The 15,526-nt window shown below is 30.1% G+C and overlaps 1 protein-coding gene across 1 annotated transcript; it reads right to left on the reverse strand.

The window, feature by feature from the left end:
* Positions 1–5,836: 5,836 nt before the first annotated feature.
* On the reverse strand, positions 5,837–8,829 carry LOC120415245 (uncharacterized). The gene is made up of 3 exons (XM_039576710.1): positions 8,723–8,829; positions 7,291–8,414; positions 5,837–5,863 (listed from the first exon to the last, which is right to left on the reverse strand). Exons 2-3 carry the CDS (start codon positions 7,621–7,623, stop codon positions 5,837–5,839), a joined length of 360 nt encoding a protein of 119 aa, XP_039432644.1. The 5' UTR covers positions 7,624–8,414; positions 8,723–8,829.
* Positions 8,830–15,526: the final 6,697 nt, after the last annotated feature.

The following is a 15,526-nucleotide window of genomic DNA, read 5'->3' on the forward strand; positions in this document are numbered from 1 at the left end:
CTAAAATTTTAAAATTCTAAAATTCATAAATTCATAAATTCTAACAATTTTAAAATTCTAAAAAAATTTCTTATTTTCTTATTTTCTTTTTTTCTTATTTTCTTATTTTCTTATTTTCTTTTTTTCTTATTTTCTCATTTTCTTATTTTCTTTATTTTCTTTATTTTCTTTATTTTCTTTATTTTCTTTATTTTCTTTATTTTCTTTATTTTCTTTATTTTCTTTATTTTCTTTATTTTCTTTATTTTCTTTATTTTCTTTATTTTCTTTATTTTCTTTATTTTCTTTATTTTCTTTATTTTCTTTATTTTCTTTATTTTCTTTATTTTCTTTATTTTCTTTATTTTCTTTATTTTCTTTATTTTCTTTATTTTCTTTATTTTCTTTATTTTCTTTATTTTCTTTATTTTCTTTATTTTCTTTATTTTCTTTATTTTCTTTATTTTCTTTATTTTCTTTATTTTCTTTATTTTCTTTATTTTCTTTATTTTCTTTATTTTCTTTATTTTCATTATTTTCTTTATTTTCTTCATTTTCTTTATTTTCTTTATTTTGTTTATTTTCTTTATTTTCTTTATTTTCTTTATTTTTTTTATTTTCTTTATTTTCTTTATTTTCTTTATTTTCTTTATTTTCTTTATTTTCTTTATTTTCTTTATTTTCTTTATTTTCTTTATTTTCTTTATTTTCTTTATTTTCTTTATTTTCTTTATTTTCTTTATTTTCTTTATTTTCTTTATTTTCTTTATTTTCTTTATTTTCTTTTTTTTTCTTTATTTTCTTTATTTTCTTTATTTTCTTTATTTTCTTTATTTTTTTTATTTTCTTTATTTTCTTCATTTTCTTTATTTTCTTTATTTTCTTTATTTTCTTTATTTTCTTTATTTTCTTTATTTTCTTTATTTTCTTTATTTTCATTATTTTCTTTATTTTCTTCATTTTCTTTATTTTCTTTATTTTGTTTATTTTCTTTATTTTCTTTATTTTCTTTATTTTTTTTATTTTCTTTATTTTCTTTATTTTCTTTATTTTCTTTATTTTCTTTATTTTCTTTATTTTCTTTATTTTCATTATTTTCTTTATTTTCTTTATTTTCTTTATTTTCTTTATTTTCTTTATTTTCTTTATTTTCTTTATTTTCTTTATTTTCTTTATTTTCTTTATTTTCTTTATTTTCTTTATTTTCTTTATTTTCTTTATTTTATTTATTTTCTTTATTTTCTTTATTTTGCTTTCTTTTCTTTATTTTCTTTATTTTCTTTATTTTCTTTATTTTCTTTATTTTCTTTATTTTATTTATTTTCTTTATTTTCTTTATTTTCTTAATTTTTTTTATTTCCTTTATTTTCTTTATTTTCTTTATTTTCTTTATTTTCTTTATTTTCTTTATTTTCTTTATTTTCTTTATTTTCTTTATTTTCTTTATTTTCTTTATTTTCTTTATTTTTTTTATTTTCTTTATTTTCTTTATTTTCTTTATTTTCCTTATTTTATTTATTTTCTTTATTTTCTTAATTTTTTTTATTTCCTTTATTTTCTTTATTTTCTTTATTTTCTTTATTTTCTTTATTTTCTTTATTTTCTTTATTTTCTTTATTTTCTTTATTTTCTTTATTTTCTTTATTTTCCTTATTTTATTTATTTTCTTTATTTTCTTAATTTTTTTTATTTCCTTTATTTTCTTTATTTTCTTTATTTTCTTTATTTTCTTTATTTTCTTTATTTTCTTTATTTTCTTTATTTTCTTTATTTTCTTTATTTTCTTTATTTTCTTTATTTTCTTTATTTTCTTTATTTTCTTTATTTTCTTTATTTTCTTTATTTTCTTTATTTTCTTTATTTTCTTTATTTTCTTCATTTTCTTTATTTTCTTTATTTTCTTTATTTTCTTTATTTTCTTTATTTTCTTTATTTTCTTTATTTTCTTTATTTTCTTTATTTTCTTTATTTTCTTTATTTTCTTTATTTTCTTTATTTTCTTTATTTTCTTTATTTTCTTTATTTTCTTTATTTTCTTTATTTTCTTTATTTTCTTTATTTTCTTTATTTTCTTTATTTTCTTTATTTTCTTTATTTTCTTTATTTTCTTTATTTTCTTTATTTTCTTTATTTTCTTTATTTTCTTTATTTTCTTTATTTTCTTTATTTTCTTTATTTTCTTTATTTTCTTTATTTTCTTTATTTTCTTTATTTTCTTTATTTTCTTTGTTTTCTTTATTTTCTTTATTTTCTTTATTTTCTTTATTTTCTTTATTTTCTTTATTTTCTTTATTTTCTTTATTTTCTTAATTTTCTTTATTTTCTTTATTTTCTTTATTTTCTTTATTTTCTTTATTTTCTTTATTTTCTTTATTTTCTTTATTTTCTTTATTTTCTTTATTTTCTTTATTTTCTTTATTTTCTTTATTTTCTTTATTTTCTTTATTTTCTTTATTTTCTTTATTTTCTTTATTTTCTTTATTTTCTTTATTTTCTTTATTTTCTTTATTTTCTTTATTTTCTTTATTTTCTTTATTTTCTTTATTTTCTTTATTTTCTTTATTTTCTTTATTTTCTTTATTTTCTTAATTTTCTTTATTTTCTTTATTTTCTTTATTTTCTTTATTTTCTTTATTTTCTTAATTTTCTTTATTTTCTTTATTTTCTTTATTTTCTTTATTTTCTTTATTTTCTTTATTTTCTTTATTTTCTTTATTTTCTTTATTTTCTTTATTTTCTTTATTTTCTTTATTTTCTTTATTTTCTTTATTTTCTTTATTTTCTTTATTTTCTTTATTTTCTTTATTTTCTTTATTTTCTTTATTTTCTTTATTTTCTTTATTTTCTTTATTTTCTTTATTTTCTTTATTTTCTTTATTTTCTTTATTTTCTTTATTTTCTTTATTTTCTTTATTTTCTTTATTTTCTTTATTTTCTTTATTTTCTTTATTTTCTTTATTTTCTTTATTTTCTTTATTTTCTTTATTTTCTTTATTTTCTTTATTTTCTTTATTTTCTTTATTTTCTTTATTTTTTTTATTTTCTTTATTTTCTTTATTTTCTTTATTTTCTTTATTTTCTTAATTTTCTTTATTTTCTTTATTTTCTTTATTTTCTTTATTTTCTTTATTTTCTTTATTTTCTTTATTTTCTTTATTTTCTTTATTTTCTTTATTTTCTTTATTTTCTTTATTTTCTTTATTTTCTTTATTTTCTTTATTTTCTTTATTTTCTTTATTTTCTTTATTTTCTTTATTTTCTTTATTTTCTTTATTTTCTTAATTTTCTTTATTTTCTTTATTTTCTTTATTTTCTTTATTTTCTTTATTTTCTTTATTTTCTTTATTTTCTTTATTTTCTTTATTTTCTTAATTTTCTTTATTTTCTTTATTTTCTTTATTTTCTTTATTTTCTTAATTTTCTTTATTTTCTTTATTTTCTTTATTTTCTTTATTTTCTTTATTTTCTTTATTTTCTTTATTTTCTTTATTTTCTTTATTTTCTTTATTTTCTTTATTTTCTTTATTTTCTTTATTTTCTTTATTTTCTTTATTTTCTTTATTTTCTTTATTTTCTTTATTTTCTTTATTTTCTTTATTTTCTTTATTTTATTTATTTTCTTTATTTTCTTTATTTTCTTTATTTTCTTTATTTTCTTTATTTTCTTTATTTTCTTTATTTTCTTTATTTTCTTTATTTTCTTTATTTTCTTTATTTTCTTTATTTTCTTTATTTTCTTTATTTTCTTTATTTTCTTTATTTTCTTTATTTTCTTAATTTTCTTAATTTTCTTTATTTTCTTTATTTTCTTTATTTTCTTTATTTTCTTTATTTTCTTTATTTTCTTTATTTTCTTTATTTTCTTTATTTTCTTTATTTTCTTTATTTTCTTTATTTTCTTTATTTTCTTTATTTTCTTTATTTTCTTTATTTTCTTTATTTTCTTTATTTTCTTTATTTTCTTTATTTTCTTTATTTTCTTTATTTTCTTTATTTTCTTTATTTTCTTTATTTTCTTTATTTTCTTTATTTTCTTTATTTTCTTTATTTTCTTAATTTTCTTTATTTTCTTTATTTTCTTTATTTTCTTTATTTTCTTTATTTTCTTTATTTTCTTTATTTTCTTTATTTTCTTTATTTTCTTTATTTTCTTTATTTTCTTTATTTTCTTTATTTTCTTTATTTTCTTTATTTTCTTTATTTTCTTTATTTTCTTTATTTTCTTAATTTTCTTTATTTTCTTTATTTTCTTTATTTTCTTTATTTTCTTTATTTTCTTTATTTTCTTTATTTTCTTTATTTTCTTTATTTTCTTTATTTTCTTTATTTTCTTTATTTTCTTTATTTTCTTTATTTTCTTTATTTTCTTTATTTTCTTTATTTTCTTTATTTTCTTTATTTTCTTTATTTTCTTTATTTTCTTTATTTTCTTTATTTTCTTTATTTTCTTTATTTTCTTAATTTTCTTTATTTTCTTTATTTTCTTTATTTTCTTTATTTTCTTTATTTTCTTTATTTTCTTTATTTTCTTTATTTTCTTTATTTTCTTTATTTTCTTAATTTTCTTTATTTTCTTTATTTTCTTTATTTTCTTTATTTTCTTTATTTTCTTTATTTTCTTTATTTTCTTTATTTTCTTTATTTTCTTTATTTTCTTTATTTTCTTTATTTTCTTTATTTTCTTTATTTTCTTTATTTTCTTTATTTTCTTTATTTTCTTTATTTTCTTTATTTTCTTTATTTTCTTTATTTTCTTTATTTTCTTTATTTTCTTTATTTTCTTTATTTTCTTTATTTTCTTTATTTTCTTTATTTTCTTTATTTTCTTTGTTTTCTTTATTTTCATTGTTTTCTTTATTTTCATTGTTTTCTTTATTTTTCAAAAATTACAAAATTACAAAATTACAAAATTACAAAATTACAAAATTACAAAATTACAAAATTACAAAATTACAAAATTACAAAATTACAAAATTACAAAATTACAAAATTACAAAATTACAAAATTACAAAATTACAAAATTACAAAATTACAAAATTACAAAATTACAAAATTACAAAATTACAAAATTACAAAATTACAAAATTACAAAATTACAAAATTACAAAATTACAAAATTACAAAATTACAAAATTACAAAATTACAAAATTACAAAATTACAAAATTATAAAAATGCAAAATTACATATGTAATATAACATATTGGCCTTTTGCTTGTTACGGTGGTAGACCCACAGGAATCAATTTCAGGGAGTTCTGGATGATCTTTGATATCCCAACATATCAACAAAGTAGTCTACCATACCCACTGAAGCTATTGGCATATGATCCGGAGTCAAAATCTATCGACCTCTTGCTTGTTACGGTGGTAGACCCACAGGAATCAATTTCAGGGAGTTCTGGATGATCTTGGATATCCCAACATATCAACAAAGTAGTCTACCATACCCACTGAAGCTATTGGCATATGATCTGGAGTCAAAATCTATCGACCTCTTGCTTGTTACGGTGGTAGACCCACAGGAATCAATTTCAGGGAGTTCTGGATGATCTTGGATATCCCAACATATCAACAAAGTAGTCTACCATACCCACTGAAGCTATTGGCATATGATCCGGAGTCGAAATCTATCGACCACTTGCTTATTACGGTGGTAGACCATCAGGCCTCAACTTCAAGGAGTTCATGATGATCTTGGATATCCCAACATATCAACAAAGTAGTCTTCCATACCCACTGAAGCTATTCACATATGATCAGGAGTCGAAATCTATCGACCTCTTGCTTGTTACGGCGGTAGACTCACGGACCTAAACTTCTGAAAGTACTTGATGACCTAGGATAGCTGAACAAATCTACAACATCCGGTTCGAACATGGTTGCTGTGTTTGAAACGGAATTCGTATACGATTCTAGTTAGATTCCGTTTCAGAATTCGAATTGAATTGACTGGGTATCTTGCAACATCAATTTATGTTGCGCGACATTTTTTGGAAGTGTTGGCAAAAATTATGAAAATTTACCAGATTTCGGCTTTAGTGGTACCTTAACACTCATAAATACGACCGACTTGCCAATGCGACTCCCGGAGGGCACTAAAAAAACTTTTCTTAATCCACCCTTAGGTGGTTGGTGCCTTCCTCACATTTGAAGGGTAATGCTATCCAAAATAGACACAATAGGGTGTACCTCTAAATGTTCTATCAATTTGACTCATTGTTCATACCATCAGATTGGGTAGTCAGATCTTCATATTTCAGGGCACTTACGCATGATATATTTGGACGACGTTTTCATCAAAGTATCTGAGATCTGGCCTCCAAAAAGTGTATAAATAACTAATGATAGGGTTGTCAGATCTTCAATGTTTTGAACGCGTTAGATAGGTCTTTTGATTAACTATCCAACGACAGGTCGCATAATAGATCCGGACGTCGTTTTCATCAAAATATCTGATATCCGGCCTCCAAAAAGTGCATAAATAACACTTAAGTGCTTATAACTTTTGATAGGGTTGTCAGATCTTCAATGTATTGATCGCGTTGGAAAGGTCTTTTGATTACCTATCCAACGACAGGTCGCATGATAGATCCGGACAACGTTTTCATCATGATATTCGAGATCCGGCTTCCAAAAAGTACATAAATAACACTTAAGTGCTAATAACTTTTAATAGGGTTGTCAGATCTTCAATGTTTTGGTCGCGTTGGAAAGGTATTTTGATTACCTATCCAACGACAGGTCGCATGATAGATCCGGACAACGTTTTCATCATGATATTCGAGATCCGGCCTCCAAAAAGTACATAAATAACACTTAAGTGCTAATAACTTGCATTAGGGTTGTCAGATCTTCAATGTTTTGGTCGCGTTGGAAAGGTCTTTTAAATACCTTTCTAAAAATGTATAGCATGCCGGGGTTCCTTACAAAAACCACCCTTTTTACAATCTTCCGGACTTTTGTTAAAATCGTTTTTTTAGCATAACTTTTGAAGTACTTAACTAAACTGCATAATTTTTAATAGCGACTTATGGGACCCCAATACGGATCGAATGACGCCAAAACGGACAAAATCGGTTCAGCCAATGTCGAGATAATCGAGTGACAATTTTTTGATCAACATCCCACCACACACACAGACATTTGCTCAGAATTTGATTCTGAGTCGATAGGTATACATGAAGGTGGGTCTAGGAGGTCTAATCGAGAAGTTCAATTTTTGAGTGATTTTATAGCCTTTCCTCAGTAAGGTGAGGAAGGCAAAAAGGAATAATATAAATTTGTTTACAAAAAATAAGTTTAAGCTTACACAGTTGCAGCACACGAACTGGTCGCTACGTGGTCCACTCTTCACCGGGGTGCACATACTCCGACGATTCCCGGTAACTGAGGACGTGGGTCGGCTTTCATTGACGCTTGAACCTTCAGCAGGTTGTTGCCACAGGAGTGGCGGAAAGGAGTTGCTGTTGCCGTTGCTGGCGGTGGTGTAGGCCCATTCGTGGGCGTCACAACCCGACGGTGGTTGCGCGAACTCGTCCTCCTCGATGAACGAGCTTGGCCGTGAAGGTGCCGGGCTGGTGCCGATGTCCGAGGCACGTCGGGAGATCTTCCGCATGTTGACCGTCACGCGGGTCATCAGCATGGTTTTGCGAACAGTTCCCGGTTGCGCCTACGTCGAACTGTTGGGTTTGTCCAGCCCGGGTAGATCGGTGCTTGACACGATGCTTTATCGGTACATCGTACGCTGAATGACGCTGCTCGACGCGCCGTTGGTCGCTTTGCGACGGATGAAGAGTTGTGAATTTGGATTGAACAGTGGCGTCTCCGGGTGCTGCTGGTATTGCAGCAGTTCTTCCTTCCTTTTCTGCGTATTGTTGGTCAGAACCACGTCCAGATTGCTCTCCGAAAGTTTTGGCTCGACTTCCACCGGTACGCACACTGCTCCATCGTCTTCTCCAGCTCAAGAACCTTGGTGGGGATCTCCTCAACCACCACCGATTCCTTCGAGATTTTCTTCTCCACTTCAGCTTTCTTTGCGCTATCCCCGATCGACTTACGGCCAGGACTGTGGTCAAAGTCAGTGTTCTCAAAGATGGTTTCGATCTTTCGGACCGTGTCGCGAACCGATGTCAAGTGGGCCGTTATCACCGAGGCCGATTTAACTGCCTCGTCAAGGTCATTGGTCGAGCGTCGATGCTACGATTTTTCGTACAGTTCCTTCTTCCAGAGCGTGTCTTCAAAAATGTTGCCTGTATTCTGGAGATTTCGAGATGACGCACAACCGTGCCGGGTGCCGAGTTTGGCCTTGGACACCAACGGCGGACTAGACGCGAACTCCATGTAGGTCGTTTGCGGTACACCGCCAAAACTTCCCGGTTCAGCCCGCCAATCACGCGGTTGCCACCGGTCAGCAAGTGACTTATCTAAATTTGCCTGGAATTTTAAAGAAAAGTTTTATGTTTGTTACATAGTCAAAACCAAACAATGTGAGCCGCGAACAAAACTGTTCCTAGATGATGCTTCTCTCGTTTCATCCCATTTTCTCGGGATGGACGCTGTAGACATCCGACCGGTCATCTTCTGACCGAATGTCCAAATCCGGCAACATTTCCACCGCCACCTCACTCAACTTCACCGTTCACTGGTCGATAAACGATTTCTTCGCACTTCGTACAAAACCCTCTTTCGCGTTCTCCATCGGCATTTCCCCAACAGTTGCCGTGGTGTTTCGTCAAACTTACGTAACCGATTAACGCGTCATTCCGGTGGCCACTTTCGCTGCAGGAAAAACGGTTCCGGCAGAAAATGAATCACAAATAATTTCGCGGCTTTAAAAATAATGTAAACAATAACAATGGTTGACAATTTGTTTGACAGATCTAGCTGTCAATAAGGGAAGAGAAAGAGAAAAAATGATTATGGCGGCCGCTGTCACGCTGGTAGTAAGCGATTCAAAATTTGTATGGGGAAAATCAGTTTAAATTCAATATATCCCAAATTGAGCAACGCTTATGCATAAAATTTGACCTGATCAAAGAAAATATTTTTTAGAATCACCAGGTAAAATTTTGTCTGGCTGCGATGCGTAGTTTTTGAGTTATTTACAAAAAGGTGAATTTCTCAGAACAAATTTGAATTTCTTACCACCAAACGAACAGCGCCATCTATGAGAAATTTTGGCCTGTCCGGTAATCCATTGAAAACAATGCCTCCGCCAAACCGAAAAACAATAGCCTTCAATTCGCGTGAATTTCCCCATACTCGCTGCGAGAAAAGTTGGCGTGCGCGCGGCCAAGTGAAGTGGAAATTTGGAAATCTAACCTCGCGCATAATTGGGTCGGGCAGGAATAAATTAACAGGTTCGGCGGCGTCAATCGGCCAAATTTTCGTTTGATCTTCAATTGCAATCGCACGAGCGTGTGTGTATTTGTGTGCATTTCTGCTAGGTAAACTGTAAAATTACCAATAACCAAACGCGCGTGTGAGGGAATGAAAATTAGTGGAAATAATATGGTTGTAATGACTTTTCACACACATACTCACATAAACACACACTCAAACGCATTTGCAAAATGCATCGATTGCAGTGCAAATTTCGCAATCAAATGGAAAGCTTAATTACATTCCGCTCTAATTGATTGGTTTTGTGTACCGAAATGAGAGACATTCCGAACCCCGCGTCGTTCCCTCTGATAAATATGCCATTTGGATAACACACGAGCAGCATCACGCAGGCCGAGGCCGTTATTCACAATTCATCCCCACGAACCCGTGACAGCAAATGGATAAATCAGCATATTACGAAATCCATTAAAGCTCGCGACCGTAAAGTGCAATTTGTTACACTTTTCAACTTGACAATAAAAGTGCGCTGTGGATAACACGTATACTGAGTTGCTGCTGGTCTCACTTTCGCTGGCAAGTCCACAAATCAGCATTACATCATCTCAGGTCCCTATCATCTACTGCGGTACTCGGGAGAGAGAGAGTGCAGCAGCTATCAGTATGGTAGGAGCTTGCAGGACAGTGATCCTGTGATTATGAGTCTTTCTAATAATCCAAAGTATTTCTGACCGAGGGGTTCCGAGCATCGTGGAAAACTGGTCAGTTGTCTGAAATTACTTGGATTTTGAGCATTTTTTGAAACTACACAGTACTGTCGACTCTCTGGTTTTAAATATTCAAGGGATCATCGAAAAAGAAAAGCATTTGTTTACATAATAATGTTAAATGAAGACCCAATTAAAAAAAAATCTGATTATCCAGCATTTGGAGGGATTCATTGGAACGTCCAGCAAACAAAACGAAATAAATGTCAAACACACTTCAAAGTTTGGGTTTGCACAGAACACTGCACAGCAATAATATTGACTTATGGACTTAGTGCTTGCTTCAAGCAAATCAAATTCAAGGTGCAGCTCCATCGAGGAAGAGATTTTTCGAGCAAGAGATGACAATTTGAGAAATTTGTATTACCTAGAATTACTCATAGGCAGCCAGAAATCTCGTTGGGAGCAGATGGGAATCGAACCCAGAACCTTTCGCTTACAAAGCGAACACCGTAACCAGTCAGCCACGGCCTTTTTATCACAAAAACTCGATTTCGACAAACTGACAAACAAAAAGTTCCAGCTTTTGAGCTATAAGTTATGAATGACGTTTATTTTCACCAAGTTATGTTTTTTTTATGAATAGTATTTTTTTAGCATGTGAGCGAGTTGTGGCGCTATAACCACGGCAAATAGTGTCCAGGGCATTCGTGGAAATACAATGTCCCATCCCAGAGGGTCCCGGAGTACCAAACCTTCTTAGCATGGTGCTCCCAACGAATACAACCAAAAATCTCGGATCGTATGGTGGTGTGTCCCCACGCTTCTTCCTCCCCTGTCGATTCAGAATTGTGTTGATGTTCGAACACTCTGTCCTCAAACTCAACCCAATTACGAGTCATCTCTGCGATACGGCTTTAAGCAGTAGGCCTGGCCGCTTTAACGCTTGTGATGTTTCAATGCATTCCGATGCAATGGCGCACTACAAATGTTAATAAATGACAAGAAGAGTGCAAGGCGTCATCTAACCTAAGGCACTCTCCAGGATCCCTTCTAAAGATTGGCTGCGCTAGGGTCTGATTAAATAAAATTAGATTAGATTAGAATAGTATTTTTTAGCATGTAGTGAAAACTACTTTTGTAATATTGGATTAAGTGCACAATTTTTGCAAAAAATGCTATTTTAAGGTTAAATTATTCTACATTTTTTTTTTTCATTTAAAGCAATATGGTGCCCATCCATGTTAATGTCTGAAAAAAATATTTGAAAAGCTGAGAAAATTCTATAAAATTTGTTATTTTGGGCATTGTTGGTCTGACCTTTGATTGTAGAGAGATGGCCATGCAAAGAATTGAAATAACAAAAAAAAAAAAAAGAATTTACGTCGATGATTCTAAAATCGACTTAATTCAACAAAAAGTGTTTAATTTTCAATGCTTTCACCAAGTGTTCGCACCGCTGGGCAGTTGATGAAAAATACTATGCCAGCAAGTGTATCACGCGAGATGAGAGAGAACGCAGAGAAGAACTCGGACGGCCGGAAAGCCGGACCGCGACGAAAACCCATGTAAACCCTAGAAATTGAAAAAGTTGGATCGTCACATTAGCCATTACAAAGTGTAACGTGGTTGCGTAAATTTAGCCGAATTTACCATCATTTCTTTAATTTCCTGGTTCGATCGGTTGATCAGCTTAACCAGATTTGTAAGTTGTTTTGCTATTGGCTCTTTAGGGCGTTGAATTTACTTATTTTGTATTCTTAATTATAAATTAATACAGCACCGCGTGTGGGAGTAAAAAGCCACGAAAGAGGGCATAATTTGTCACCAGATTTACCATAATTAAAGCCACTTAGCGACCGTAAGTAGGGTGTAATGGAAATACGACGTGGAATTAATTCGAAACTTTGTTTACTAGAGCGAATTTAACCCGTGAGCAACAAGAGCATTTGTGTGAGGAAAAGGTGATAAAGGGCAAACTATTCATGTGAGTTGAATTATATTTCCATCTAAATCATGCGTAATAAAATCAATATTTTTTAGTTTTAAGCTACTACCAGAAAAGTTGCTGTAAAAATTCAGTTTGTTCTGAGGTCCGAACAATCTTAAAAATGAATAACCTCACTGGCTATTGCTGCGGGATCTGCAAGGCTGCGGTGGAAAAGGACGGTGACCTGCCCTTCTGCGACCACTGCCAGCAATTCTTCCACTACGAGTGCGCGCAGCTCGAGAAGGGCGTCAAGGACGATTCCTGGAGGTGCCCCAACTGCGCGGCCGAAATGGAAGTCACCCAGGTCATTGTAAAGTTTGACGACCTGGAGAAGACCCTGCAAGAGCTGGAAGCAGAAGCGAAGCGCCAGGAAGAAAGAATCTTCGCGGAACAACAGCTGCACAAACGTCGCCTGGAGCTGCAACAGCAAACACAGCAGCGTCAACAAGAGGCCGAAAGGCAGATGCTGGCCCTCGAGCAGCAGCTCATGGAGCAACAACTCGCTGCCGAGAAGCAGTTCCAGGAACAGCAGAAGAAGAATAAGGAAGAATTCGAGGCCAAGATGGCACAACTGAAAGCCGAGGCAAAGAGTCCTAAAACAAAAAAGGAAAAGAAAATCAAGAAGTCCAAAGGGGACAAAAAGAAGCTCGACGCCTCAGGCACGGCTGGCCCCAGCGGAATCTCAACGCCGCTCCGACATCCGGGAGTTACGATTCCAGAAGTACCAAAACCAAAACCGACTCCGATACCGGCGGACTCAGGTGAAGAGGGTAACGGCAACTAAGGAGACGAGTCCGGCTCGGACACTAGCGGAACGGAGACGGAATCCAGTTCGTCGGATGATGAGCAGGAAAAAGCGGAAGTAGAACCACCCAAGCAGCTACGGGGGCCAACGAAGGCGCAGCTTACTGCCCGTCAGTTCTTGGCCAGAAAACTGCCCGTATTCACTGCACGGAACAAAATCCGGTTTGCGGAATCGGAAACTTTGCTTTCGATTTGCTCTAAAAATCGCAAATCTCGGTTTGCACCTGTCAGCAGGAAACATTGCTTCCAATATCGCAAACGATAATTTTCGATATCGCAAACGTAACGCAGTAACGCCCACCTCGCCAAAAGCACGCAGAACGCAGCCACTTCAATATTTACCTTTTTGAATTGACCGTTGCTACTCGAAGTTCAGTTGGAAATAAGAAGAAGAAGCGCTCATTTAATTTACATTTATTTGTTCATATTTCTAAACAGGAAAAAAGTGGTGTATGAAGTACAAAATTTTACTTCTATCAGTTGTGTTGTTTTCATTCGTTTTGTAAAAAATACGGTGACGATTCGAATGAGTCGATTTGTCTGATGGCCTCGATGTCCGTGGTGCAGCTGGGTTCTGCTGAGCGCCACCGTTGGCACGTTGCTCCCCGTGACGTGAGTTCCGATGCTAGCAGTAGGAGGAGACGGAAGCGTGGCCGCCGTGAACTCGTTGATGTACGGATGATTCCCCGCCTTGCCCAGGTCCTTCTCGTACTCGGTGACGTCGGCAGCGGAGCCACCCGGATAGAGGTGCTGCTGAGACCATTCCAGCGTGCTTGGGCTGGCGACCTAGATGATTTCCATCGCCGGATTCGGTTCCAAGCTGGCACTTCCCCTTAGCAGATGCGCGAAACGCCGGAAGCTCTCCTCGTTTTGGAGGTTTTGGCTGTTTTCCTCTCCGTGCCTTCGGGAAAGGTCCTGGTGCGGACTCAGGTTCATGCTTGACTCTGGAGCATCTGATGCCTCACCAGGGCAACGAAGGCGCCCAAGCACTGCGCCACGATCGCCGATCGCGTTTCCATTTCCGACTTTTCCCTCGAGGACCGACTTGAGCGGAGCGAACGTCCGCCTGGAACGAGCCCCAGCTTTGGACACCTTGCCGGCCGCATTCACGCTTCGTGAGGCGTAGACTGCGAAAGAGAAAACAAAATTAAGTTTAAATTTTTGTCCCTTGACACATGAAAAAATCGAAAAATTTAAAAATATTAAATTCCAAATTCAAATATTCAAAAATTCAAAAATTCAAAAATTTAAAAATTCAAAAATTCAAAAATTCAAAAATTCAAAAATTCAAAAATTCAAAAATTCAAAAATTCAAAAATTCAAAAATTCAAAAATTCAAAAATTCAAAAATTCAAAAATTCAAAAATTCAAAAATTCAAAAATTTAAAAATTCAAAAATTCAAAAATTCAAAAATTTAAAAATTCAAAAATTCAAAAATTCAAAAATTCAAAAATTCAAAAATTCAAAAATTCAAAAATTCAAAAATTCAAAAATTCAAAAATTCAAAAATTCAAAAATTCAAAAATTTCAAAAATTCAAAAATTCAAGAATTCAAAAATTCAAAAATTCAAAAATTCAAAAATTCAAAAATTCAAAAATTCAAAAATTCAAAAATTCAAAAATTCAAAAATTCAAAAATTCAAAAATTCAAAAATTCAAAAATTCAAAAATTCAAAAATTCAAAAATTCAAAAATTCAAAAATTCAAAAATTCAAAAATTCAAAAATTCAAAAATTCAAAAATTTAAAAATTCAAAAATTCAAAAATTCAAAAATTTAAAAATCCAAAAATTCAAAAATTCAAAAATTCAAAAATTCAAAAATTCAAAAATTCAAAAATTCAAAAATTCAAAAATTCAAAAATTCAAAAATTCAAAAATTCAAAAATTCAAAAATTCAAAAATTCAAAAATTCAAAAATTTAAAAATTCAAAAATTCAAAAATTCAAAAATTTAAAAATTCAAAAATTCAGAAATTCAAAAATTCAAAAATTCAAAAATTCAAAAATTCAAAAATTCAAAAATTCAAAAATTCAAAAATTCAAAAATTCAAAAATTCAAAAATTCAAAAATTCAAAAATTCAAAAATTCAAAAATTCAAAAATTCAAAAATTCAAAAATTCAAAAATTCAAAAATTCAAAAATTCAAAAATTCAAAAATTCAAAAATTCAAAAATTCAAAAATTCAAAAATTCAAAAATTCAAAAATTCAAAAATTCAAAAATTCAAAAATTCAAAAATTCAAAAATTCAAAAATTCAAAAATTCAAAAATTCAAAAATTCAAAAATTCAAAAATTCAAAAATTCAAAAATTCAAAAATTCAAAAATTCAAAAATTCAAAAATTCAAAAATTCAAAAATTCAAAAATTCAAAAATTCAAAAATTCAAAAATTCAAAAATTCAAAAATTCAAAAATTCAAAAATTCAAAAATTCAAAAATTCAAAAATTCAAAAATTCAAAAATTCAAAAATTCAAAAATTTAAAAATTCAAAAATTCAAAAATTCAAAAATTCAAAAATTCAAAAATTCAAAAATTTAAAAATTCAAAAATTCAAAAATTCAAAAATTCAAAAATTCAAAAATTCAAAAATTCAAAAATTCAAAAATTTAAAAATTCAAAAATTTAAAAATTTAAAAATTCAAAAATTCAAAAATTCAAAAATTCAAAAATTCAAAAATTCAAAAATTCAAAAATTCAAAA

The sequence above is a fragment of the Culex pipiens genome, chromosome 2 (genome assembly GCF_016801865.2).
Source record: "Culex pipiens pallens isolate TS chromosome 2, TS_CPP_V2, whole genome shotgun sequence".
NCBI classification, from domain to species: domain Eukaryota; kingdom Metazoa; phylum Arthropoda; class Insecta; order Diptera; family Culicidae; genus Culex; species Culex pipiens.

What these genes read in the sequence shown, in the direction of transcription:
- LOC120415245 (XM_039576710.1), bottom strand. Translation starts at nt 7,623, where the DNA reads ATGCTGATGACCCGCGTGACGGTCAACATGCGGAAGATCTCCCGACGT. An exon ending in AGTTCGTGTGCTGCAACTGT is followed by an intron (nt 5,864 to 7,290) that starts GTAAGCTTAAAC and finishes TTTCAAACACAG; the next exon opens with CAACCATGTTCGAACCGGAT.